The 27,581-nt window shown below is 35.9% G+C and overlaps 1 protein-coding gene across 1 annotated transcript in view; it reads right to left on the reverse strand.

Moving 5' to 3' along the window:
• The window catches only part of CCDC88A (coiled-coil and HOOK domain protein 88A), a 46,486-nt gene that overhangs the window by 8,332 nt on the left and 10,573 nt on the right, over positions 1 to 27,581 (reverse strand). The window contains exons 7-22 of the mRNA XM_029084786.1: positions 26,296 to 26,377; positions 25,459 to 25,617; positions 21,644 to 21,790; positions 20,471 to 20,615; positions 19,549 to 19,733; positions 17,218 to 17,355; positions 12,642 to 13,712; positions 11,957 to 12,084; positions 7,465 to 7,606; positions 6,645 to 6,821; positions 5,962 to 6,123; positions 2,862 to 3,139; positions 2,520 to 2,663; positions 1,246 to 1,432; positions 745 to 890; positions 18 to 110 (exon numbers count right to left, since the gene is read on the reverse strand). Of these exons, the coding sequence (XP_028940619.1) occupies positions 18 to 110; positions 745 to 890; positions 1,246 to 1,432; positions 2,520 to 2,663; positions 2,862 to 3,139; positions 5,962 to 6,123; positions 6,645 to 6,821; positions 7,465 to 7,606; positions 11,957 to 12,084; positions 12,642 to 13,712; positions 17,218 to 17,355; positions 19,549 to 19,733; positions 20,471 to 20,615; positions 21,644 to 21,790; positions 25,459 to 25,617; positions 26,296 to 26,377 (3,384 nt within the window). The remainder of the gene's footprint in view (positions 1 to 17; positions 111 to 744; positions 891 to 1,245; positions 1,433 to 2,519; positions 2,664 to 2,861; positions 3,140 to 5,961; positions 6,124 to 6,644; positions 6,822 to 7,464; positions 7,607 to 11,956; positions 12,085 to 12,641; positions 13,713 to 17,217; positions 17,356 to 19,548; positions 19,734 to 20,470; positions 20,616 to 21,643; positions 21,791 to 25,458; positions 25,618 to 26,295; positions 26,378 to 27,581) is intronic.

Genomic DNA, 27,581 nt, shown 5'->3' on the forward strand with positions numbered 1-27,581 from the left:
ATCATGTTCATCAGTACCTTCTTGGTGGAGATGGTTCATAAAATTTATATTGATCCATTATCTTCTCCTCCAATTTCTCCTTCTGTCGCCTTAATTCATTTAGTTTGTCACTGTAAACAGAAATTAATGACAATGTATGCTTCAAAAGTGTATATATAATATGTGAGTAGCATGTTCCTCTGGATATCTGTTATCTGAAAGTTGTCACTTTTCATGAGGAATTCTTATGACACATTTCTTATTGAAAAATCAAGAAAGAGATACAGCAAACAAGCAGTCTTGTGTTTAATGTTATGATATAAAATTGAAAAAAATTCCATTTGCCTTTATTATACAAAAGAATTTTCCCCTTTTAAAAATAATAATAAAGTGCATATACATTCTAATGGAATCATTTAGACAAGCACATTTTCTCATCTCTCAAATTCACTAAAAAAGTTTGCAGATTACAAACAAAACTGGGAACTTTGCTTGTAGCAGAATGAGGAATAAACAACATTTTTATTCTTCATTTGCATCATCTTACTGTGTAATAAACACAATTGCACTGATCCTTTAGAACGAAAAATACAGTGTTCATAGTTTATCTGCTTTTCATATATAATTTAAATTTTTATTTTAGAAAGAGAAACATTTCAGAAGTAGCACACGTGTTAATTTCTATATAAAACAAACTTTTTAAAAAAATGTAGGTATTAGTGTAACTGCCCTAATCACAGTTATTTCATTTTTTTAAAAACTCACATGTATTGCCTTTGCTCTACATGGAAGAGATCCTTGCTTTCCATGTTTTGCTCAAGTAATGTTCTGTTCTGTAGCATTAATGTCTGAATTTGATCTAGTAGATGTCTGTTTTCCTCCTCCAGATTTCCTTTAAGCTGGCTAAGCAGCTGTTAAAATACATGAAATGGTACATGCATACATACGTGAGCAAATTTTACACACAGATAATTAGATTATCAAGAAAATTTAGGCCTACAAAGGATTCTTATAGTCAGATCAAACAGAGAACTAAATCACAAACCAACTGATAAAAGCCTCTTTGATGCTTTATATAACTTAAAACAGTTTACCTAACACACGAGCTCAATTTTCGTATTACCTATACAACAAATTAATTTGTTTTCAGACCAACTTCATTATCTATAAACCAAATGACCAATTCTCAAGCATTTCAGATGATTTTATGCATCTACAAATTACAATGATACCAGAGTCATGAAAAACAGCAGAATTCTCACATACCTCACACTGATTATTTAGTTTTGTAGATGTTATATCCAGTTGCTGGTACTGTTCTTTTAGTTTAGAAAACTCAGCTTCTAATCGTGTTTGTTCCAGTTTGGAATTATTCAATAATGTTTTCAAATTCTTATGATCAGTTTGGAGAACTTCATTCTCTCTCAAGAGTTGACTGTATGTATGAGTAAGCCTGGAATTAAAAGACACCATGAAAGAATACATGCAGATAGAAGGAAACGTGTGCATGACCCACATTCCCACACTGGGGTTGGACTAGATCTCCAGAGGTCCCTTCCAACCCCTGTGATTCTGTGATTCCCTCTGAAGCATGAAATTTCCAGGGCTCTATACTACTCCATAGAATACACACAAAAATTTCTTAGTACCACATACTGTAGTTAAGTAATCTCTTAGTCTACTTTTCTTAGGTATGCGTTCTGCCTTTAAGCCAAACACTCCAGGTTCTCCATATGTTTAAAAATAAAGCAGGATTTCTAAACGCAGACATTACAACTAGTTTTAAGATGCCCCTTTTCAAAATACATGAATCTTACAAAACTGCTAGAATTTCTTGTCAACACAGAATAGTAAGGAAATAAAAAGGGTCCAAACTTTGGTAACCATGGAGGTTGCATTTATTGACTCTTGGGCTCCCTTTGGGCCTGCTGTGTTCCTTTCTGAAAACAACTTCCAGTTCCTAATCCTCTTCACCCAACACCAAAGGTAGGAGGCATTTAATTGTGAGCCTCTTTGCCAGATGAACAAGTCTTAATGCCTCTTCTTGAATGGGAAATTATTACGCTATGTAAATATTACTGTTCAACCCAACTACTCAGAGCAAGCCATACATCAGTTGCAGAGTTCAAGCAGGACTTTGCCACCCACCACATTTCTACTCCTACTGGCATTAACATCAGTTATCTTGCTCCTTAAGCAACTCATGCAGAGGGGCTTGCTCCCTCTACAGCTCACAACCATACTGCACAGTGCTTGGCCTGGCATTCCTCAAGATGCTATTGTGGAATTCAGTATCCTCAGGATATAATAGTTATGTTTTGTGGGTTTGATTTACCCTCCCACTCCCCCTGCCCCGTTCAGTTTTTCTAAAATGACTGTATGACAGACCAACGGAGTGGACTTGCTATAAGGTATGGATCATAGCTGTCCTGAATTGCAGCATCAGGTATTAAGAAATGGGAGTGGACACAACATTCGTTTAGACCACACTGGCAAGTGCTCAGAGCTCTACTAATACACATATCAGACTTCCGCTTTACCTTTCATTTTCATCACGAAGTTTCTTATACTCTGCTGCTACAGTTTCATGTTTTTCATTTTGCTGCAGCATTTTCTCCTGTTCTATCTTGAGTACTTTCTCCAGTTCTTCCAGCTGCACTTTCTGTTTCAGCAACTGATTGTACCTGCAAACAACAATAATATTTAAGTTTCTTTTTTGGAATGACAAGAAAATATGGAATTTTTTGGAAAAGGTGATCTTTCAAACTTTTAAGATCTTAATGTTATATTGAAGTAATATGAATTTTATTCATGCCAGTTATACAGTGTTTTTTCCTCAGGAATTGCAGACTTTCATTCTACTTAGACATATTAGTACTTACCTATCTTCTAAGTCCTTATGCTCCACCTCCAGATTTTTGTGTACAGACTTAAGATTTCCATGTTTAGCAATCAGAGATTCATACTCGGAAGCTTGGCGTTCATGCAGGTGTTCCAGCTTTTCATGATCTTTGAGAAGTGAATCATACAGTGATTTCAGGTCCTCACGTTCCCTGAGCACACATTCATTCTCATTTTCTAAAGCAGACTGCTGTATCAACAGTTGTGCATTCTGATTCATAAGAGATGTGCTTTGAGAATTAAGGGTGGAATTTTCAACCTGCAGTCATAAACATTTGACAACAGTTGCAAATTAATTTCAGAGCCTGGATTATTTTTCCTATCTCCCCCACTGAAAGATTTCTTGAGTTTAACCCTTAGTGTCTTAGCAACCTTCTAGTTACTCCATTACCTGACAACCTTTAATGGGAATACTTTTTTTCTTATATCCCAAGAGACAATTACAATTCAAAATATTCCAAGAATATTTTTATAGCAGTACTGCAAGAAAGCACTTAAGCATAGGCTTAAATTGACATGGTGGGAGGGGGGAGAAATCAAATTATTATTTACCTTCAAATATCTGTTAAAGTGCTATGTAGACAAGAGGCACATTTCCCTCTCAGCATTGACAGCTCTACTATCAAAAGAGCTTAGAGAAATGGATCACCAGTGATCTGCGTATCACAGAAGCCAAACCTGTGACATGACTAAAAGGAACTTTCATATCGGCATAGATATTTAAAAAACAAAACAAAACAAAACAAACTTTATTGTACAGAATCTCTATTGTCACCACAAAATCCTTACTGTACCCACATATCCTTTAGAATGAGACTTCAAACAGTAGCATCCATTTAACAGAGAGAAAGGGAAATAAAATAATAGCTCCTAGAAGGAACTACCCTTATTCTATTTTACTGAGGAACTGCCATTCATGGTTCTCTTCTAACAGCAGCAATGTCAGTTGATCACTTTATGTACGGGTTGTGAGATCTGGTGGAAAATACTGTTCTTGTAGAAGAGTATAATTTCTCCAATAATTATGTCAGAACAGTATTAATGTCTATTAATACAGTAAAGCCTTTAACATTAGACAGATTAAAAAACCCAACAACTTTACTTCATGTGCCTCTGGAAAGATTAACCCAATGTAATCCTTGGATATCTTAAAGAATTGACAATACCCAACATGCTTGTCATTGACCTGTATTAGGCTAGTTTCCTTCTCTTTCCTATTCAAGAAATGAAAAAACCAAACTACTGAGGCTTCTAATATCCTCAGGGTATCTATTAAGGGGGAAGAAAAAAAAAAAAAATCTATCACTCCAGTGCACACTGTTACTAAGGAACAAATCCCTTTCTGTTGGAACTGCAGCATTCTTTGTTACAGATGAGAAAGCTGAACCTTTCACTGGAAATGATGTAATGTCTGATGGCATGTGTATGCTGTGAAACTTCCCAGACTGAATCCCAAGTTTGATTTAGTTCAGAATTCCCAGTTATCCTAAGATATACTTTCTCTTCTATGTTCCTTATGGGTATCAGAAGGAATAGTAGATTTACAGTTGCGTAAAAACAATTTTGACATAGTCCATGTAGAACAGCTTAGTTTGCACTTCAGATTTAGTTAATCACTCTTATTTTCATGAACATATTTCACCCTTCATTTTCATTTAGTTGATGGACAGTTGTCTTGCAACTTGCCTGAAGCTATGAGCAAAACAGATGAATTCTCAAGGAAGGAGAACTCTCTTTCTCAGTCTGTTGGGTATAACATCAGTCAGTCATCCCCAGCAACAAATATTACATTGCTTGGTGAGGTTCACCACAAAAAAAAAAGGGGGGGGGGGGGGGAGAAACGCTTCCTGCTCCCCATCACTGCCTCCAATACCTTCAAATATCTACAGTTCATTCATTCTACAGGTTTATCAGAGAGGAAAGGCCTGTGCTGTTGTGCAATTCATGAGGCAAAAAAGAAACTACACAGATATTCCCATTTTTTGGCAAAATGGTATTACAAAACACTCAAGAGTTCTGAATCCCAGAGATATATCCTCATCCGTTTAAAATGGTGTATTTCCATACCCACATACACTAACTTTTAACAACTAAACAAGACAGTGTGTGCTCAAATATTCTTGCCAGCCATAAAGGGGAGAGCTGTGCAGTAATTATATTTCAATGTGGTAGATGGAAAGTGCATCTGTGTTCTGCTTTCCAGAAAGAGACAGGACGGTAACTTGAGGCATTTACAAAATGCACTATTTGTTTACTTGTTTAAAGACTCCTTCACTCTTTGATTTTCATCCACCCTCCATCATTTCTGTCATTGTTTACTATTTCTGCTGAATTGTGGACTTTGTATTCCCTCTCTAAGTAGTTTTGATTCTTAGAGCTTCAAAAAGAATTCAATCCATTAACAAGAATATTTCATTTATCAGAGGGAAAAAAAAATGTATTTAATAATCCTGTTAAAGTATGGAGAACAACATCTGAATTTTGCCTGTAAGAGCTGCAACTGTTTTTACAATTTCCATGGTTACACATTACCTTTCTTCGCCTCTAACTTATGTGAATTCAATCTCCACATACTTACGTAGTTTTCAAAGTTGGGTTTTTGTTTTTGTTTTTTTTCCCCAAAATCTTTTGTACTTAGTAACAACCTGATTTTCCTCTTAAGTATGATTTTTACTTTTTTTTTTTAAACTCTATTTATAAAAATAGACAAAATGCTGAATTTATTAGTGTCTCTTTGGACACACTACTTCCTTGACCTAATTTAGAATTTAAAATAGAAATTTTTTTTAAAGTTATCTTAGAAGACTGGATAAGAGAATCTACTCTACTCCTAAGTACAGAGTTTAAATTGTACAAACATAAAGGATTAAAACCAACTTCTAGAAATGTTACTTTACTATTCATCTGCAAACAAAACATTATTTGACTGCTCTTAGTACAGATGATTTGCATACTACTTTCTATGTTTGCACCAGAAGTGAAATGTGACTTACAGTATATGATTGCCATTAGCCCTAAGGCTTCCATTTGAAAAAACTCTGAATTAATTTTATTTTTGAAAGCAAAACGGGAAAATATTACCTGCAGCTTGGCATTTTGAGTTTGTAGAGTTGTATTTTGTTCCTGTAGAGAAACAGTCTGTCTCTGAAGTGCAAGAATCTGAGCCTGCAGATTGCTGTTCTGTGTCTCAAGTTGCTTTAATTGTGTCTTCAGTGCTTGCTTCTCTGCCTGCAGTGTAGCATTCTTCAAACATTAAAAAAAAAGGAAAATTTGAGTTCACAGCTGTTTATTGAACTTCAAGAAGAAAAAAAAATGTTCCTCCAAAACAAGCAAAGCAATGAAACTTCAGAGATTTACAAGGTGGAACAAAACTGTAAATCACCTTATATAACAAAGTAACACAGTGATATTATCAATACAGGTTAAGATTGAAGAAAAGGGTAAGTAATATTGTAGCTATGGAGAAACAGCAGAGAAATCTCCGTGACTCGTAAATAAGGATTATATAAGAGGGATTTAAGAGATATCGGTGGATTCAAAAGGGCAAATTCAGGTTTCCACATTTCCTTTTAAATGCAGGTCAAGTGCTTTACAGCATCTGTCAGTGCAGAATCCAGCTGCTTCACACACTATACTTAATTCACATTCTGCTTGGTCTGTAAACTAGGTGATAAATTGCATACTTTCTTAAAAATACTCCCATTCATATTACTGGAAGAGCTCACAACAAATAAAATCAGAATATTATTAAAAACACATCTTACATTCCTTTCTACTTCAATTAATCTATCTTTAACTTTCAATAATTCTCTAGTAGTTTCCTGATTTTCTTTCTCCCACTTATTGACAGATTGATTGTCTTCTTCACTTCTTGGAGGAGAATTCTGAACCATCCTTTCCTCTTCTTGTCTTTGCTTGAGAGCTTCGTAGTTCTTTTTCACCTGAAATTATTTAGGACAACTTACATTAGGTTTAGAATTTTCCATTTTCTACATCCTAATTTATTACACGACTATACCACTTTTCTAAGAACAGAAAGCGATATATATATATCTATATATCTTTTTGTATACATTTGGTGAGATGATGTACAAATAATTTATAGATACTGATGGCTTAAGCATAATAAACACTTGTGCTCATAGTCATACTTGTCTAACAGAAAGAGACCTCTATTTTAAATTTTATTTCAGTGCTTTCAACTGTATCCCCCAACTTTTATAATAAAGTTCAACCACCAAGGAGATTTTTTTTTTTTAAGTAAGTCCACTGAGGCTGTTCAAGGTAGATCAGAAAATGTAACTTACTAAGAAATTACTATTTTTGGCATCCCAAATAAAATCAAATTATTTATCCACCTGACATATTCAATGACCAATGAATAAACTCATCAACAACTCTTCATGTAATACCAACACTGGGCCTGTATTACTGCAGTCTTAAAAAGTAGTCACGCCTTTGTCCTGCTTTACATTACCCCAACAATGCCCATCTTTTGCTGTCTTGCACAAAAGGTCAAGTGCAGAAATAACAATAGCTGGTACAGGAATAATGGAATCTTACAGAAGAACTTATTCTCCTTACTGTTTTAAGTTCCTGGCGGAGCTGCTGGTTTAAATTTGTTGATTCTTCTAAACGAGCCTCCAAAGCAGCAATTTTTTCTTCTTTTATTTCAAGAGACTTCTTAAGTGTGGATTCTAATTTTGACTCCAAAAGCTTGTACCTACTGATGAATGACATCACATACAAAAAATTATTTCAAAAAATTATTTGAGGTATTTCAATCCTAAAAGGTCCTGAAAAGTAGCCTTATAGCTACGTTTAAAAATACTGGAACACTGATTCTATTCAAAATCATGAAGACACATTATTAATATCAAGTATTAATATCAGGTCCTATGTCTAAAACAAACAGAAGATGGTAGTCACAAACATTTTTCAATCCTTCTTTCTTTTCAAACATATTAGACATAAAAAAGCCATGTTCAGCCACACAAGTAGGGTGCTGGCTGTATGTGGATCATGAGTGTTGGTGATGACAGCACTCTTCCTTCTGGCTCCACTTCAGTGAATCCAGTAGGGACCTGAACTAAATTAGAATGTGAAGTATTTGGAGAGCAAGATTTTCATAAATTTCCATTTCCTGCTAGCTCACCAAGAGGAGGCACTAGGGAAGGAGATGGAACACAGTACTTTGCAGGTGCATACTCATTTGATGCATGAATGTGCAAATTGCTCACTCAGCCCAGCTGCTGATGTTTTTAAGACTATTACCACTCCTTATGTGCAAAGCTTCTATTTTTTACCATGTTTACAATATTGTAGGGCACCTAAAAATCCCAAACCTCACATCTGGGAGAGAAGTGGTCAGATTTAGAATATATTGGTTTAGAACAGTAACTCCTGAAACCTGTCAGTGCAGGATACTCTAATGAATTATTAGCCTTTTTAGAAAATAGTAAAAACCACAGTCGTCAATCACTTTTAAACAGTTCAGTCACTATACATGTACTCTGAAACTGGAAAACATCCCACTTCTCTTTGCAGTAACATAAAATTAAAAAAAAAAATCCCTAATACCCCCCCCCACCCTTTATAACCTTGACTGCTGGACAAGCTATCAGTTTAGTGAACAGAATAGATTGCAAGAGATTCCTGAATGGACAACGGCATTAGATCTAGTCAGGAACTGGAGCAGAAGACGAATGGTGGGAGAATAAATAAGTAGAAAGCTGTCCAGTAGCATCATATAGCAGGATGAGAACCCTTGATTTTAAGGTATGACAAGTAATTCTCTAGGACTTAAGAAACAATAGGCAGTGTATGACTAGTAAAACAGATTGCATTTCATCTGCTTGAGCCAAAGCATATATTCACCTACAGATAAGAATTCCTGTTACTAAAAAGTTATACAATTATGAAGAAAACAAAGAAGGAAAAAAGACTAATAGCAGAAACCCAATATCCAGTTTCCTGTTAAACACCTAACAATGAAAGAAGGCACACATTTTCTGATGTAACTGAGATTTGGGTATTTCAAATTCAGGGTCAAAAACCATAAATCTGTTTGTCTAAAGACCACAGCCATTTGAAAGGCAAGAGAAAATGGAAAACACTTCAAAGTTAACTTATCAAATGTGGTCAGCTTAGGCCCCAATAAAAAGACTCTGAAGTGCTTCTAAGAACATTCAACAAAAAATACAAGCAGCTCTCTCCAATCAGGGAGAGAAAAATTGTGCATTTTTGATGTGTCATCAAAATGAGAGAGGCAGACCAAAAAATACACTGAGAAATAATTTTGGCCATGGTGAACATAGCCTCCCACAGGCCTGATGAAAGGATTGCTAATGCCTCACCTGTGTAATAATGTAAGGAGAGGAATCCATAGAATCATAGAATGTTGTGAGTTGGAAGGGACCCACAAGGATCATCAAGTCCAACTCCTGTCCCTGCACAGGACAATCCCAAGATTCAGCCCATGTGTCTGAGGCCTTGGCCAAATGCTTCTGGAATATTGTCAGGCTTGGTTTGTTGCCATGACCACCTCCCTGGGGAGCCTGTTCCAGTGCTCCACCACCCTCTGCCTCAAGAACCTTTTCCTCATGGCCAACCTCACCCTCCCCTGCCACATCTTCCTGCCATTTCCTCTGGTCCTGTCATTGGTCGACAGAGAGAAGAGATCAGCGCCTGCCCCTCCTCCTCCCCTTGCAAGGAAGTACCTCAGGTATCCAGGTACCTTTTAGATGAATGAAAAAGTTGAGAACAATGGAAAGGCAGGATAGTGGCAGAGCAAAATCTGGAAACCAACGTTTCCACGTGGAAAACAAATATTGCCCCTTCACAATCCTCCACCTCAACAAGAAGTTTGAGAAGAAGCTCAAAACAGTAGCACAGCCAAATTTCTTCAATCTAAAACTATTTGGCCGCAAGCCTGAGCTCTGAGGTAGGCTTTAGATAATGTTCTAGGTAAATTTCAAGATATAAAGCTTACTGCATATCTCCCCACAGATCAGCCTGAATTTACACATCATATCCAGCCTGGTATCCAAATATCTTGTACCATCAATTATTCCATCTGCTTTTGTGGTACTTCCATATGGTCAGTGCTGGACACTCAAGTTTGCCATAAATGCCTTTCTAGAGAGGCATTATTTCCTGCTGCAAGGGAATCTGCAAAGAATTAAGCATGAGCTGTTCTTATGACAGTGCAACTGAGCAACACCAAATTACAAGAGAGCTAATGCCAGCAATAGACATGTGCCAAGTGCAGGTCAACCAGTATGCAATGTTCGAGCCTGCTCCCTTGGCTGTGCTCCAAATGTATAATATATACACAGCAAAAAACATGCAGTGACTCCTTCAAAAAGGAATACCCATTAGAAAAGAACTACAGGGATGCGGGGTGAATGAAAGAAAATTAACTTATTTCTGTAATTCCCATACACAGCTAACCTGGAAGCAAAGGAAGAAATTAAATGGGTCATGATGGGTACCAGAAGTACCTTAAAAGTTCATTTACGGATTGTAATTTAATGAAAGCTGGATAAAACTCCCCATTCCACAGAGACACGTAACACCAAATTTTTTTCCAAATTATAACATATAGATCCAATACAACATGATTCTGTAAAATGCAAAGGAAACACTAGTATTGTATGGCCCAAACTCCTAATTCATATAATGTCACAAACCAAGAAACCTATGAGAAGTGAACCCACAACATGTGATCTTTAGAAGTATGAGCACTTGTAAAAGACAAGTGCTTTTGTCTGGAAAGTAGAATTAGACTCATAAATCTTTTCACGTAGTATAATTGGCAAGAGCACCTTTACAGAACAACATTCTCCCCCTTTGTGGGAGGCAGATCTTTCCATTCCAACCACATGGAATCAAGAACATGATTTAGGAAAATGTTGCTCAATCTGGCCTTTGTCATTTAAGCAGTTTAAACTTCAACTCAGCTCAAGGATTGGTTCTCCTCTGTATGGTATATTCACCTAAGGACAAACCAAACACATACTATGTACTGTATGCTACACAGTAATGCTTAAATCAAAAGAAATCACGCTAGTCAAAGTTCTGAGGACTTTTCTTGACAGAAGAATTCCGCATCTGTTAGCTGAGAAAGATGAAAGACACCAGCAGAAAACAAGAGGTGGTAAGAGATTCTCCCTACAGGATTCTGGCACCATCCCAGTAACTGGCAGCAAGAAAGGGCAACTGAAGAAAAAAAAAAAAGTTGTTTGGTTTTCTTTTGATATAGAAGGCCCCAAATCAATCTACATGTTCATGACAATTAGTTGGATTAACAGATCATGACAGCAGCTTTTTCTTTTTTTTTTTTTTTTTTTTTTTTTTTAAAAAGAGCACAACTGAATAGCATCGTGAAATAGAGACTGGCTAGAAGCCCATATTAGTCTGCTTTTCTCCTGTCACAAATTTTCCCTAAATCCCTGCAGGGTAAGACAGAACACAACATACAGCAGAGGAAACAAACGTCAGGATCACAGTTGCTTTATAATGGCAGGTGTGGCAGAGTGATAGAGCCAGCACCATGTTTTTAGATAATTAAGTATTGGATACTTCCCAGACAGTGTAGTGGGAACTGAAACAGCTTCCTTTTGGTAGGAAGAATTAGAAGGAAATAGTTGTAAGGAAAGAGTAAGACAGTTTAAAGGTAACCACTATGTGAGAGAAAGGTGAAAAACATTTCTATCAGTCAAGCAATCAAAAAAGGAAAAAAACTCACTTTGGGCCCATTATCTTTTACTGCTACTATTCTTGCTGCTAGCTAGAACATAAAACATTTCGATTATACATTACTTGTATCTACTGACATACTTCAAGAAATTTCTTAGTTCCAAAGAGTAGTAACTCACTTTCACAGACAGCTGAATGTAAAAGCGTATCAACTATCTTATTTATTTCGAAGAATAGCAAGTTCCATTTTGGGTCTATTAACATGCCTTAAAATCTAAGAGTATGCCCAAGAAGAGTCTGTAAAACCATTTTATCTTCATGATTAAAAAACGATCCTTATTTCTACACTGTTCTAAGTAGGCCATGACATTCTCACCTGTCATCACTGCTCTGTTCATCATGCAAGAGACGCTCCTTGTTTAAGCCTATTTTTTCAAGCTCGTGGGCAAGTTTTTCTAGATCGTTGTGCATTTGTTGAGTCTTCAATTTTTCATTCACCAAGTCCTTACACAAAAAATTACAGTCAGTATCATCACATAAATAAAATACTGTCATCTTAATTCTAGAAGTGCTGAGGCAAGATACTTTTGTCCCTACATGACTTGAATAACTCAATGTTAACTCTCCCTTCCTTCCAACTGTTAGCTTTCAGCTATATCAGACACTACGTTGTTAATGATAACATGATTTCACTGCACTTGTTTACTCCCTTTCTGTACAACTTCCCTTTCAAATCTGGTCTTGAACATTCTGGTGAAGCGGAAATGTTTCAACCAGAACAAAGACTAACACAAAGAATCTGAACAACATCCATTTAACGTAGGCTCCACGACAGTCTGCAAAAAAATCTTACAGAATTAGTGTAACGTGGTTATATTCTGCCATTTGATTATGATGATTATATAAATTTTGACTACCTAACAATTTCCCTACTATTAAGGATGCTAATAGTAAAGATTTAAGCATAAAAAATAGAAAATAAAAACTTTCAAAAAAACCAGATATAATTTCTCTACATTACAAACAGATGATGATGGGAATAGTAACTAATTTCTGTTTACCTCTCGTAAAGTGACAAGGGTTTTCTTATCAATGGTAGCTCTTTTCACGAGTTCTTTATTTTCCTTTTCTAGTTCTTTTAGGCGTACACATGACTCTTTATATACAACTATTTCTTTAAATAGAGATTTATTTTCCTTTTCCAGATTACTAATTTTTACATTGTTTTCTTCTAAAGTACTATCCTTAATTTCTGCTTGTTGTCGAAGCCTTTTATTTTCTTTTTCTAGCTGTTTCTTATCTTTTTCCAGTTGAGAAGTCTCTTGTTCTAACAACTTATTCTCTTTTTCCAACTGCTCTAGGCGCTTACTAGAGATTTTTAACTCTTCTAAGTTCTTTTGCAGAGTCTGATTTTCAGACTCTAAATCCTGTAATTCACTTTCTAACTGCTGAATCTTCTTATTGCTGTTTTCAAGGGCTTTCTGCAGCCTTTGGTTTTCTGTGTCTAGGCCTTGGTAGCTGACTTCCAAACGTTCAGTTTTCTTAAACGAGGCTTTCATGAGTTCAAGGCTTTTTTTAAGTTGCTCCTTTTCACTCTCCAGTTCCTTATTTTCTAATTGTAATTGTGCCACTTTAATGCTTGTACACTTCAAGGATTCAATTGTTCTTCTTAATTCCAGATTTTCTTCATCTAGTTGTGAATTCTCCTTTTCTAAGGATTCTAATTGAAAAGTGAGATTTTTTAGACTATCCAAAGTTTTTTTTAGTTTTCTGTTTTCCATTTCCAGGTCTGAATTTTCTTGTTCTAAGGCCTCTATCTTCTCACAAGTAATTTTTAAGTTAGTAATTTTTTTCTGTAATAATTCATTTTCCTTCTCCAGACGATGTACCTCATTCTCAAGTTCTTCTGCTCTCTCCCCTTTCTCTTTATAGTGTTCCAGCTCTTTCCTGAGTTGCTTTTTTTCAAATTCAATCTTATTTAACTTACTACTGGTCTCTTTAATAGACTCATGAAGGATTTTATTTTCTTTTTCAATTTCTTTCATTCTTGCTTCAGCACTGATTTGCGAGCGTTGTCTCAGAGAAGCTACAGTTTGATTCAAATGTTCATTTTCTTGTTCCAATAGCTTAACCTAATTTGGGGGAAGAATTGTAAACCTTGGTGAGTAACACATCAACAAATATTTCTGTATTCAAAAAATTTCTATATATAAACTGAAAGCTACTAAGATAAGATTACATCCTATTTCCCTTTTATTTTAAGGGTTTTTAAAAAATTCTCTTACTCTACTGGTATTTATTTGCATCACTACAAACACTGCGTATGTACACAGGTGAAGTCAGACAACAAAGTAAGTTAAAGTGAATATTCAAATATCTTCCTCTTGGATATTAGTACGTAACATAAAAATAAAACTAATGAAGCACAAATGAAAACAAAGCTGGATCTATATCTTAGTTTCATTTCATTTTCATTTGTGTTTACCCAGATATAGATTATTTTTCTTAAACTCTAATTTCCAGAGATGTGTGTCCATAAAGAACAAGACTGCAGTTAAGTTCTACACCAAACTTGAGATGGAGGGAGTTGTGGGAGCTGCAAAAGCGTCTTTATTTCACTTGGAAAAAACAGAGGTGATCTGTGGCATATGAGGGCATCCTGATCACAGTCAATAATACTTTGGGAAGAAACACATCAAAGTTACATTAATTTTTAAGTTAAAAAGAACCCTTGGACATGTGTTCCGAAACAGCTTCCAGAGAAAGTAAATCATATTAGAACTGAATTAAGTTCTTAGGTAGCATACTCCCAGATCTACTTTAAGGATAAAGACAGTATTTAAATCTTGATTTTTTTCAGATACTCCAAATAATGTGGAATTATTTGGGTACGTAACAACAGACAGCAATATCCAGAAAACTGTGTAGATCAATATTTAAGAATACACTAATAACATAGCATAAGGGATGTTTCAACACCACACTATTTTGGAGGAAAGCAAAAGTGCTAGTTGCAATGAAACACAGACTGAAAAAATTATAGAGTGTTCTTTCATATTTAAGTCGGAATGTAACTATTAATTACAAGAGCTACAATTCTGTTCCCAGCAATGACAAACTGTTCTGAAATGATTAATGAGAAACTAATTAACAGGTGTCTAAAAACACAACTTTGTAACACTCCTTTACATAACCCAGTATGTTACTGAACATGCATAATCACTTTCCATGAATTCTGCTTCTATAATCCAGACTTAAAAAAATCCTGATCCTCTATAATTTCTGATGAAATCAAATGAACCTGTACAAGTCAACTCGAATAAATTTCAGCACAGAATTTGTAAAAGACATAAAAGATGCTGCTAGCCCATCTCGGCTCCTAAGAATATTATTTTTAAGCAGAAGTAGTCCCACTGAAATGTCAGTCCTACTCCACCACGTTTAAAAAAATATACCCCAGGGGTTGATACTGGGTCTGGTCTTGTTTCACATCTACATCAGTGACCTGGATGTAGGGATAGAGTCCACCCTCAGCAAGTTTGCTGATGATGTGAAGTTGGGAGGAGTGGCTGACACACCAGAAGGCTGTGCTGCCATTCAACGAGACCTGGACACGCTGGAGAGTTGGGCAGAAAGGAACCTGATGAGGTTCAACAAGAGCAAGTGCAGAGTCCTTCACCTGGGGAGGAATAACCCCAGGCACCAGTACAGGTTGGGGGCTGACCTGCTGGAGAGGAGCTCTGCGGAAAAAGACCTGGGTGTGCCAGTGGGCAGCAGGTTGACCACGAGCCAGCAGTGTGTCCTGTGGCCAAAGAGGCCAACAGTCTCCTGGGGGGCATTAAAAAGAGCGTGGCCAGCAGGTCAAGGGAGGTTCTCCTCCCCCTCTGCTCTGCCCTGATGAGGCCACATCTGGAGTACTGTGTCCAGTTCTGGGCTCCTCAGTTCAAAAGGGACAGGGATCTTCTGGAGAGAGTCCAGCGGAGGCCACAGAGATGATGAGGGTCCTGGAGCATCTCCTGTGTGAGGAGAGGCTGAGAGAGCTGGGACTCTTCAGCCTGCAGAAGAGCAGACAGAGGGGATCTGATCAATGTCTATAAATATCTGAAATGTGGGGGCCAAATGGATGGGGCCAGGCTCTTTTCAGTGGTGACCAGTGACAGGACAAGGGGTAATGGGCAAAAACTGGAACACCAGAAGTTCCACACAAACTGAAGGAAAAAATTCTTTACTGTAAGGGTGCTGGAGCTCTGGGACAGGCTGCCCAGAGAGGTTGTGGAGTTTCCATCTCTGGAGATGTTCAAAACCCACCTGGACACTTTCCTGTGCAACCTGCTGTAGGGAACCTGCTTTGGCAGGTGGGTTGGACCAGATGATCTCCTGAGGTCCCTTCCACCCCCGACCATTCTGTGATTCTGTGATTCATATTCCTGATGGTTAAACTGGGACTTATGACTTATTCCAGAAAAGATTACATCTTTTTTTTTTTCCTCCATGGGAGTACACTTGTAATACAATGTATAAATCAATTATTGTAAAAATGAACACTTCTGAACAAGACAAGCTGACATATTTTATTTAAAATTATCCCCACTGTTCTCTTTAAATGAAAGTAAAGCTTCAATGTCAAGCACAATTTTAGGTGGGTTTTTTTGTTTTCTTTTCTAAGTCTGAATTTTCATGTCCTGATTAAATTGGGTCTTTAAAAATTTTCAGGATTTTTGAAATATATTATTCTGTATTCCAAAATAGCACACTTTTAAACTGAACTAAAAAATATTAATCTCATCAAGAAGTACCACTGGAATTTATAAAAGGTAACTACAGATCTAATTCTGAAGGACTTGATTACTACAGATGGGATTTCCAGAAGTTTTCATAACTCTTGCTTCCTAGTGGCTGCCTTCCACAGGTCCTCTGACTTGGTCTGCAAAGACCTTAGAAAGTGTCAGCACCCATTAGATGCATCAGTGACATTCAGTACTCTCCCAAATACAGCTCAGATTTTTTACAAAGACCCAGATGCCAGTTTCTGGCAACCAAAAATAAATTCTGCTAGCCACCTACAAGTCACAGCTAGAATGCATTCAAGTGTAGGGGACCTTTATGAAACGGGATACAATGGTTCATACCCCAGATAAACAAGACTCTGGGTGACTGAGGAGGAACAGAATCGGCAGCAGAGCAGAAGACCAGCTCTGCTTCACTGGTCTCTGCCAGGTCCCTTTGAGGGACAGGCTGCTGTAATTCTCATTAGTACTCTGACATTACTTCAAACACTGACCAGCTGTCTGGAACCTGTTTTCCTCCATTGAGAGACATTTGGTTTACCTCCAAAGTTCCCAATTTTCTGTTTTGGCTGAGCTACATACACCCTCTAAGCAACTACAGTAAATGCACAGCCCATGAAAGCCACAGAAGCGTTACAAAACACAGAAAGTTCTAAAAGTAACAGGAAAGCCTCAGCTAAAAATGAGCCATGTCTCTCACTGGCTGCAGGTCTTAGACAAGCTATTTGGCTGCAGATATGTTCTTTTGGCAAATCTGTTACACTCACAATACCTTTATGCCTGTAAAGAAGTACAAAAGGAGAAGAGTACAGTACAATGCAGCATTAAGACTTCTGATTCGGCTACTCACTTGTCGCTCTGAGTTTTCTCGAAGTGCTTCAAGTGTCTTTTCAAGTTGTGCTTTTTCTTTCATCAAATCTTTACTCAAATTTTGACTGTTTTGAAGACTTTGTTTCTCTTGACTAATTTCATTCTCCAGCTCCTCAAGCTAGTGAAGGAGAAACAAATCTTTTCGAGTGTACTTAAACATGACAATAGCATTATCCTTAGCTGGGCTGAAGGTACTCTTATAAAAAGGAATAAAGGAAGTTAAAGGAAACAATAAAATGGAATTTTCTGTTCTTTACCTGAAACAATTAGGAATAAATTTAGGAATAAATTTAATTCTGCCAGAATTTTCTCCCCGGCTCAGAAGACTGTCTCTACAAAGCACTTTTGCATTAAAAAGAATGGCCAGATTTTATTAGGATCTGGGTGTTAATCCAAGTATCTTTTTTCTTTTAAAATTCAATTTTAATGAGATTTACACTGCTTCAAGTCCCTTTTACCTTGTAAGGGTTGAATGTTTTTGATCTTACTTAACTATTTCACGAAATACTTATGACGATTCCTTTGGAACTAAATATACAGGTTTGTTCTGTCAAATGGTTCAAACTTGTAGCTTTGCCAGTGAGCAAAACTGTTTACAAGTGTAAATAACTAAGTGTGATTTTTCCATCACATCTAAGTTATAACTGGTTGCTTACAAGTAACATACATGTTGTACCTTTAAACAATCATCTGCTGGAAGGTTTATATTCTGTGTCAACTCCATCACCCATATTCCCCAATCCTAGAGGAGTCCAGACATAACTCAGACCCCAGGAAGGGGGAATACTTCTAGAAAAAAATTATCCAAATTTTGCATTAAATTGCTGCTAAATAATACTGAGAAATAAATATCACAAAAAGGTAGTAGAATGGGATTTGTTCCTCCATGAAGCAATCTGCTAACTGAAAATATGCAAAAATCATGGCATCAATTAGGTCAGTGCCTGAATTAAATCTTTCTATGAGGATAAGAATATTAATGTTTGACCAGTCCTTTGCTTCCCTCTCCCTATTCCTCTCAAATTGAGATTTTCTTGGTCTCTTGTTTAGCAGACCAGTGCATGTTTCACAGGGATACTGGCACTTTCCTTGATTTTTGCAAAGGAAAAGGAACTGGTTGAATCACCCCAGCAGGGATGCAGACAGACACTGCCTGGGAACCAAATTTATCCATGCCCTTCCCAACTGCCAACTGGGCACTGGGAATGGACTTCGTGTGGTCACTGTCTCTATATCGTATTTATAAGACTCTAGGTTAGCAGGGTTTTTTTAAGAGAAAGCACATCCAGATAGAAATCGACTATGTACACAGGATTCAAAATGGACATTTTGTTCAGCTTCACACTTTTTGTTGAAGTGATCACTGTTCAGAACATTGTTTTTAGGGACAAGTCAGAAAAAGGACATATTGCCAGACACCCAAAGAGGCAAGAACCATACCAGACAACCACAAAGGCCTCCTATTTCTTGCTTCTTATACCTGTTCCTTTCTGTTGTACCCTCCAAGCTGTCTTTCTGGTACTGTACAGGAACTCAAAGCAGCACATAGAAATCAGAAAAAGCATGGAAGTATGGAATACAGTAGAGATTTCTTTCAATTTATTATTTTTTTTTTTAATTATCTCTTACCCACTCTTCTCCAAGAATAGTCTAACATCTGAAACACCCGCTGAAGTAAAAGCTATTTCAGAAACTTTAGACATTTCACTCCACTGTAATTAGTCCCTTTTTTTCAATTTTTACTCTCTATAAATAAAACTGACTAAATTACTCCATTTGATATACATAATTGCAGAGTAAAATATTGTAGATCAGCACAGATAAATCTGACAAAATCCTCTCATTCACTTGCTCATCAATTCCTTGGCCCATCTTTTCCCTTTCTCAGTTATGAATGAGGACACAAAACCAAGTTTCCTGCTTAGACTTATCACTCAGTCTTCACCTATATACACATACTTTCCCCTGCTTAATAATTACAAAAATTAAAATAATGTTCCCAAGTATCATAAAACACTTTCATTACTCATTATTTCCTCAATATGTTAATATTTTTTCCCCTCACTGGTATAAGACCTTTCTGAATAGAATGGTCATATTCTTACATTAAAAAAAAAAAAAAGCATAACTAAAAAATAAAAACCTCTCCAAGGTGGTTTTCTTTTTTACCATAAACTTACAAACACTGTGACATTTAGACTGTAGTAAGACTTTACTGAAAATAACAGCAACTCATAAAATTACCCCTTAAAAAAAAAAGGCAAGCATATTTGGCAACTCTCACGCAATTCAAATATACACTGATGGTTACCTTTTTGCTAAGTCTTTGGTTTTCTTTTTCCATTTTCAGAATCCTTGAACTACTGCCTTCTACAGAACCCACTGCACTCTGTAGTTCTTCCACTGTCTTCAGCAAACTTTGGTTTTCCATTTCCAACTTCAGCAATCTGCTTGACGTCAGTTCATTTACCTCATGACCAAGTGATTTCTGTGGCACTGCAAGAGAAAAACACCATAAAAAAAGAAGAAAAGGTTACTTACTACCTTGAGTTCTTGGACTTTACATTTTCAGACAGGGGATTTAGAAGCCTTTGACACTCCTCCAGTGCCTTCTTGGTGAATAGAGCTTGGTAGGATTAATGACCCACCCTCTTTACCCAACAGTAATACTGCAGATGCATAAAGGAAATGTCCTACCCATCCTACAGTTCCTAATCACAGCAGAGATTTGTTTCCTGCAACTGATGATGTATTTCTAAATCTCCATAAATCCTTTGTATAGAATCCAGTGTATGACTAAGCACGCTATACTGAAAGAATCAAAATTTCTGCCACGCTATCTCTGCAAACAATTACTCTGAGAAGCCTTAACAAACCCTTCTTAACTTTGAGAACAGAAAAGCAAGACTCATGATACGAGCTATAGAGAAGTCTGAATGTCAACACAATGTAGCTCCAAAGTATTTATGGGTTTTATCCTCTGTTTAAGTGAACAAGAATCACAAGAACAAAAACTTTTAATGTAGGATGTATCTCCAAGGATACAAAGGACTAAGCAAAAAAACCAAACACAACAAAAGCAAGCACAAAAATAACCCCCAAACTGTCACATCTCTCCAGAGGATGACAGAACCTGTACTTCAGAAGTCAGGAGCTGTAATTTCCTAATGCTCTCCAGCCTCTGAGCTTTCAATTTTTCTGTTTTACCAGTTTGCAAGTATTACTATGTTTACCTTCAGACAGTTCAGTCGTCCTGTTTATCTGTTCAAGTTCCCAGCCAAGATGCAATGATTCATCCATACTTTGTTTCTGAGCCATTTCTAGAGTCATATTTTCCTCCATGAGTTCCTCAATTTTCTTTCTGTCCATATCACGCTCCTTAAAAATTATTTCACATGTAACTTTAAAAAAAGAGTATGTCCTAACATGCACAAAGTATTTTATTATCTAGTATGCCACAGAGAAATACAAAATGCATTTTCTGATTTGTTAATACACAGTGAAACAGGTAGGAACAGACAAAATCATGACGAACTCGGAAGAGAAGTGTAAAAATCAGTGCAGAAAAATATGCAGAAAAGAACCTCTTCTTATCATAAGCTACAGCAATGACTACTTACTCTTTTTCAAAGTTCAGTTATCTCCAAATATCAGGAAAGAAAGTATGCATGATAAGCACAGATTTGTAGCACACACAAAAACCAAACGGACAGAAGTAAAATTTTACCTTCTCTAAACAATCATAAGCCTCCTTGGATGCAAAAAGTTGTAAAAGGACTGAGTCCACGATGAGAGTGTCTCACCTGGCTCTTTATAAACCCCTCTCCCCACACATGCTATTTTAACAGGAGTAAGTTGTAGCTACAACTCTCAACATTTTGCAGAAAATGAAAGTAAACAGAAGGTAATTATTTGTCAGCCCTTATAGAAAACAAAAAAAAAAATCCATCCAGGCAAATTATTACTTTATATTTTAGAATATTTACTTTTTGGAGAAGAATTAGTTAAAACAAGAAATTACTTGGGGAATAGCTTCTGATAAATATGTCACTATATTGCCAGAATTTGAAATATTAGCAAAGTCTTTTATTTAAGTGACAACAGACTAGCTTCACATAGAAAAACCTGATCCTATCCTTCTTACTAATGAGTTTCTGTATTCATCATCATTTTAGCTATCCAATTAAACACTGTACCGCCTTTAGAAACAGTAGTGCCTTTGCAATTTTTCCTTTCCTAGGCAGAACCGCAGTTATTGTAGGAAACTGTATCTGACAAGTGTTAGTAAATCAAGACATCCCTTCCTTCTCTCCCCCACCATTTTCACTAGAAGGTCTTCTTCTATAAAAATGGAAATTAAATTCAATGCATATCAGTTGCCTTTATCATCCTCCGCTTATACTTACCATCTCCATATCATGTAATTTAGCTTTTAATTGTAGATTCTCTTTTTCTAACTCATGTAATTTATCAGAACGGGCTCGAGTCCCCTCTAATTGATCTTCCAACATTGTCTTTGTTTCTAGCAAGACTTGATTGTCTTCCTTTAACTCCTGCAAGAATTAAGCAACAAAAAAACCTCAAAACAAAAGTATTCCTTATTCATTCAGACTTTGATATGCATCATAACTGGTTTTAGAAACGTTGCTCTAATGCTAAAACGTTCATTTGGAAGCTGTAGCAGACTTCTCATAAAAACTCAAATTTATAGCAACTTCACATAACTGAAATGTACAAAATTTTTATTATAATAAAATTTTATATAACAAGAGAAATTAGAGAGTCCCAAAACCATTAATAATAAATAAGGCCTTACTAATCAAAATCAAACCATAAATATCTCTGTGATTCAATATGTGACCTGGAAAGATGTCTTGCATATATATACGGAGTACAGCTATGCAAAAGGTTGACATGAAATAAAAGTTACAGGTGTCAGGTTCAAAACAAACAAAACTAAGTACTTCACACACCATGTAATTGAATTGTTGAGCTTATTGCTACATGACTGTGTAGACGAAAAGGCTGATGTGTTGACAAGCTATCTAATTCATGCCAGAGAAGGCCAAAAAGCTCACAAGTACCACCTCCTCTGGGTATGATTTTCCTAAGCAGAGACTGCTGGAGGCTGGGAGAGCACAATAGGAAAGTATCACCGAGTGCTTACCCTGTTTTTTTCCTCTCCTCTAAGCATCTACTATCAGCCATTGTCAAAGACTGGAGATGGATGTAGATGCTCCTTTCAGTCCATAATTTATCTTATTATCAAACTGAACTTCCTGATCTTTGGTTTTCAGGAAATGGAGAATAAAACTCAAGAGAATAATTTTCTAGAGGCCATTATTAGGTTTACAGGCCATGGGGCAAACTTGCTTAAGGCCAAAGTCAGGACACGATGCTGAAAATGCAACTGCATTCTTAAAATACAACCAGCCATATTCAAAGGTCCTAAGTAGCTTTAATTTATGTACATAGAGGATTTTCTTTTAATGGCATCTGATGAAAATAATAAAGTGTAAAAACACACAATTGTCAATTTTACTCTTGATATAAAGACAAAACTTTTCAAACTTCAGCATGAAGTCAGCTGCAAAATCTGAAAAAAGATCAGTGAATGTAACATATAAATATTTATCCTTCCTACTCCTCTCTACACAAACACTAAGTTAACTTATAATTATTATTATTATGAAGCAAAAAACCCAACTTAATTAACATCTGTCTCTATTCAAGCATGCTTGAAAAATCAAGAGTTTACAAGCTATGAAACATGTAATAAAAATTTAGGTTTTTTACTAGTTTAAACATTCTATGAAAATGAAGTTTCCACTATTTTTAGATCCTGTACACTAATCTCTTTTCCTTTACCATTTTTTTAAACCATATGCTTTCTGTCCTTCTTACAACAGTAGTACACACCGTTTATAAAGTCATTCATGTCAGATGATTTTCAAATAGCTCACATCAAAGGTTTGCTCATACACGGGCAGAGTGACGATAATGCTCACCACTTAGTGCCTGACTTCCCAACAGACCCCTGTATGCTAACCTATTACATCATACACAGGTAACAGCCAACAACTTCTAGGAAATTTGAGAGCACAAATCACAGCACTAGATTCCTATCACTGAGCTCAAGCTGAACAGCAGCATCTTGTTTAAAGTACATCAAATACTGAGAAAAGATCCAGAGCTGGAAAACAGTTACTAGTTTTGTTTTTATGTGGCACACAAAGGCAGCTTTGGAGCCTCCTCAAGAACAGATGTTTCCATGACAGCTGTAAAGGTCCGTATTTAGTGTATCTTGAGAAAGTTTCTTCAAATTTAAACAGATTATTTCCCATTACGCAGTAAGATGATAAAATTAATTTCCACAAGCAAGGCTAAGAAGTCATCTTGGAGAAAAAAAAAAAAAAGATCTCGTGAACCACAATTTTTGTTAAATTTCAGAAATGTCTAGAGACCTTTTAACAATGTTTAATCTGCACCATGCACCTGATCTCTCACAACAGTCTTTTGTTAATTTTTTTACACTGTAGTCCTCTTGGAAAAACTATTGATCTCATTTTCCATTAAAAAGCTAGTAACTCTCAAGTCAGTTTATATGCTTTATATCTGACTAAAGCTATTAGTAGAACTTTTGGATGAAGGATCTACAATTGTAAAAAGATTTGGTTTTTCCCTTGCAGTTTTTCCCCTCCCGTCAACAGTAGCTTTTAAGTGTAGTAGCTATTTTATGATACATTCATTAAAAGGTTTTAACTTTTACACATTCAAAGAAAGAAGCTGCTTTCCGGGGGATACTATATCACTGGTCTTTAGTATTATGACATTCTTCAGATGCAATTACAAGAATGTTGGGGATATTGTATCATGTCTAGGCAGCAGTACAGTGGGAAGAAAGTTCAAAGGTTACCACAGCTCACAATGTTGGTATGTTGCTCAGGAGTTGCTGTTTTAGAAGTTATAGAGAAAAGTCATCTTTCCACTGTATTCAGAACTGGTAAACCATAATCAGAGTATGATATCCCACTTTAGAGACTCAATTTTAAAAAAGATTATGAACTAAAATAGAACTGAAAAGAACACCTTTTAATGCAGAATGTTGTGGGACTGTAGGGCAGAAAGAGCCAAGACAGTGGACATGTGACATGTCACAGTCTTCAGAGAAGAAAAAGGCTGCTATGAAAGGCTGCTGACACTTCATCACTCAGATCTTAAAGCACCAATTAATGCCCAGCATTAAGAGTGGTACGGGTATATAAAAATACCTTGCTTAAAGCAGAAGGACTGAATGAGTTCCCAAGATCCCATCCAGACCTGTGAATCCAAGAGGCCACATTAAATTAAGCAGTTATGTAAAAATATTCTGTATCATAGTTTAGCCTAATATCTTGGTTTTGCTTTTTGGTCATTTTTACCCTAAAGAAACGGCTTCATACCAGTATCTCAGCAACTCCATCTAGGCAATATAATATTTTTTCCAACAAGCACTGATTTGGAGTTTTCCCTGCTTTTCTAGGAATATTTTTTTTAATGACCACCTTGAAAATTTCTTTAAACTTTAATTAGTTTTGACTCCCACAAATAACTGTTTCTTTCAGAAATTCTGCCATCTTGGCATTTGCCCAACAAATTTGCCATATGCAGACAGAATGATGGCCTAATAAAATCCCTCATGTTGATTATTTGTTTCTTAAACTTCTAATTCATGACACAACTGTAAGTGTCTCTTGCCTGGTGTCAGTGCATTTTTTTAAGTATATTCGATCCATGGAGTGCCATTGTCCTATACTCATTTAAGTGGCTATATGTATATTTCTCCTCCTCCACTATTTCCTCAACACTTTACTGAGAGAAATGCCTTCTCTTAGAAAACCTAGAAGAGGAGAAAGTAATCATTATGTTTATAGCATATTTTTAATTAAATCCTAATTGATTTTGCCAAAACATAGTATATATCCTAAACAGAGGCTCCTACTGGTCTTACTAACTTAGAGGTATGGTGAATACTGCTGACTTCAAATGAAACTGCATGGCATTAAACAGAGGGACTCTTACCTAAAAACTGTAATTTATCACAAAAGACTGACTATCATATATCCCAGAGCAAGAAGTTATAACACTGTTTTCACATCCCAATGTTTAAGCCATCAAAATAACTTCAAAAAAGCCACAGCAAGCAAAAAATGGTTATTCAGTATTTTTTTCCTTAATATACCTCCACTCTAGCTTTGTAGAATTCAATATCATGCAGCCTCTCTTTATACCGGGTGACTTCACTTTCAAGCTTGTCAACTCGAATTGCCTTCTCACGAAGAGCATCTAATTCATCTCTGTACACTCTGGCAGAACGGGCATCTGAGAGTAAATTCATATTCTAGAAAATAAGAAAATACAGAAATTAAAGGCAAGAATACTGGACAGTATTCTGAAATGCTGTCAATATGCTGAAAAATAACACAGCTGCTTCATTATTTAAATCAAGAGTAATGCAGAGGGATAGCATAAGTTAATTCTGATAAAGGTAAAGAAAAAAAATACTACATATTTTAGAGGCTCAGTCCAGATGACATCCTTCCAGGAAAACTGCATTGGCCTTTTTCAAGGAGAGGTATGGACACATTTGTAAATCTCAGAATAGCACATTTCTTTTATAGATAATATTCTCAAATCATTCCTAATAATTTTATACACTCATATTGTAATAGTAAATTAATAAGATGTTCTCCTTCATTATCAACACATAGACTCAAAGTATAAAGAAAACCAGGCAAAATTTGGCTGGACTGTTCTTGAGAAGAATTCAGCACATGTACACTCATAGTATATTACTTGAATATGGAAAGGAAAAAATTAGACAAGAAATACTAACGAACTCAGAATATTTTTCCAGCATACCAGACCAAATAAAGGAATAAATCATAAGGTCATATTCAGTGTGCAAAATGAAAAAAAAATGGATGAAAGCATACTTCCTGATTAAAGAAAAAAATCATTTTGGTGGCAGTAATTTTTTTGCCCACTTTATTTTAAACAAGTTTTACAAAACCTATACCTCTTGCTGAAGTCTCTTTAGTTCAGCTTCCATTTGTTCAAGTTCTTGTTTACAGTCAAGCAACTGCTCAGTCTTTTCCTCACTTAAAAGAGAAAACATAAAACATAGTTACATACGACTGCGAAACTTGATAAATATCATCATCCTGTTTGAGAACAAAATACTGATGTTTCTGAGACTTCCCTTACTTAATCCAGAACTTCATGGACATCAGAATATAAAACTTAGCTATGTCATTATGTTTTAGATATTCTTTAGTCTATATCTAATCTTTTAAATTTGGTCAGACTTTTCATAGTCCTTTAAATTGTCATTCACTATGACTTCCTACTTATGTGGGGCAGAAAACATTAGTGTGTAAAAAAGGATTTTTTTGTGATAAGAGATGTTTTTTGGTTAAAAAGTCCAGACAACACCCATGAAAGTGTTCCAGGAGATTCACATCTAAAAGTAAACTTATAATAACTTCAAAAGGTCCAAATATTGTCCAGGAGAGCCAGACAATTACCACTGACGCATCCTGTCACAGATCATATAAAGCCAATTTTAAAAGCACTTCTGTAGTTTTGTAATTTTTCTTTTTGCTACAGAGAAAAATTATGGTTTTCAGGTGCCTTTACTTATTAAAAGACAACACCACTTAATAACCTTACTAATTTTATGAAATGCATGATAAATTTTAATTTTATGGAAACAACTCAGTGTCTGCTTTAGTCTATTCAGAAATTTGTAATAAAACCAATTTGACATAGAATATTACAATTCTTACAGGACTCATTCCTAACTTCCAGCTAACACTTATTTCTCAATGCTCAAAAAATGAGTTCATTAAACAATGAGTAAGTGCAAGGGAAATACTCCATTCTCTCAAAGACACAGAATATCTTATGTTCAAAATACAATTGCATTTCAGAACAAACAGTATTCATGGCTGAAAAAACCTGCCATATCCAAAACTGTATACCCCTAAAAGATATATTCCATACTCAAACATGTTATTATATTATTTTATATTTTTGAATACAAGTATGAAACAAAACATAAGTAGACAAGAGGGAAATAAGATAATTTAATGGACTGAAATGTTTAACACAATCTAAAAGTAATCATACTAACAAAAATATATTTGTTTTAAACAAAAGCAGAACAGTTATTTTTTAAAATGAGCCAATCTCACAATGAGTGATCTTTTTGCAACCAGACATGGTTTCAGAAATGTCATTGACAGCTACAAGTACACCAGGGTTCATCTGTGTGTAGCTCACTGCAACATCACTCTCCACAGC

The sequence above is a fragment of the Antrostomus carolinensis genome, unplaced genomic scaffold, assembly GCF_000700745.2.
Source record: "Antrostomus carolinensis isolate BGI_N321 unplaced genomic scaffold, ASM70074v2 scaffold13094, whole genome shotgun sequence".
Lineage (NCBI taxonomy): Eukaryota > Metazoa > Chordata > Aves > Caprimulgiformes > Caprimulgidae > Antrostomus > Antrostomus carolinensis.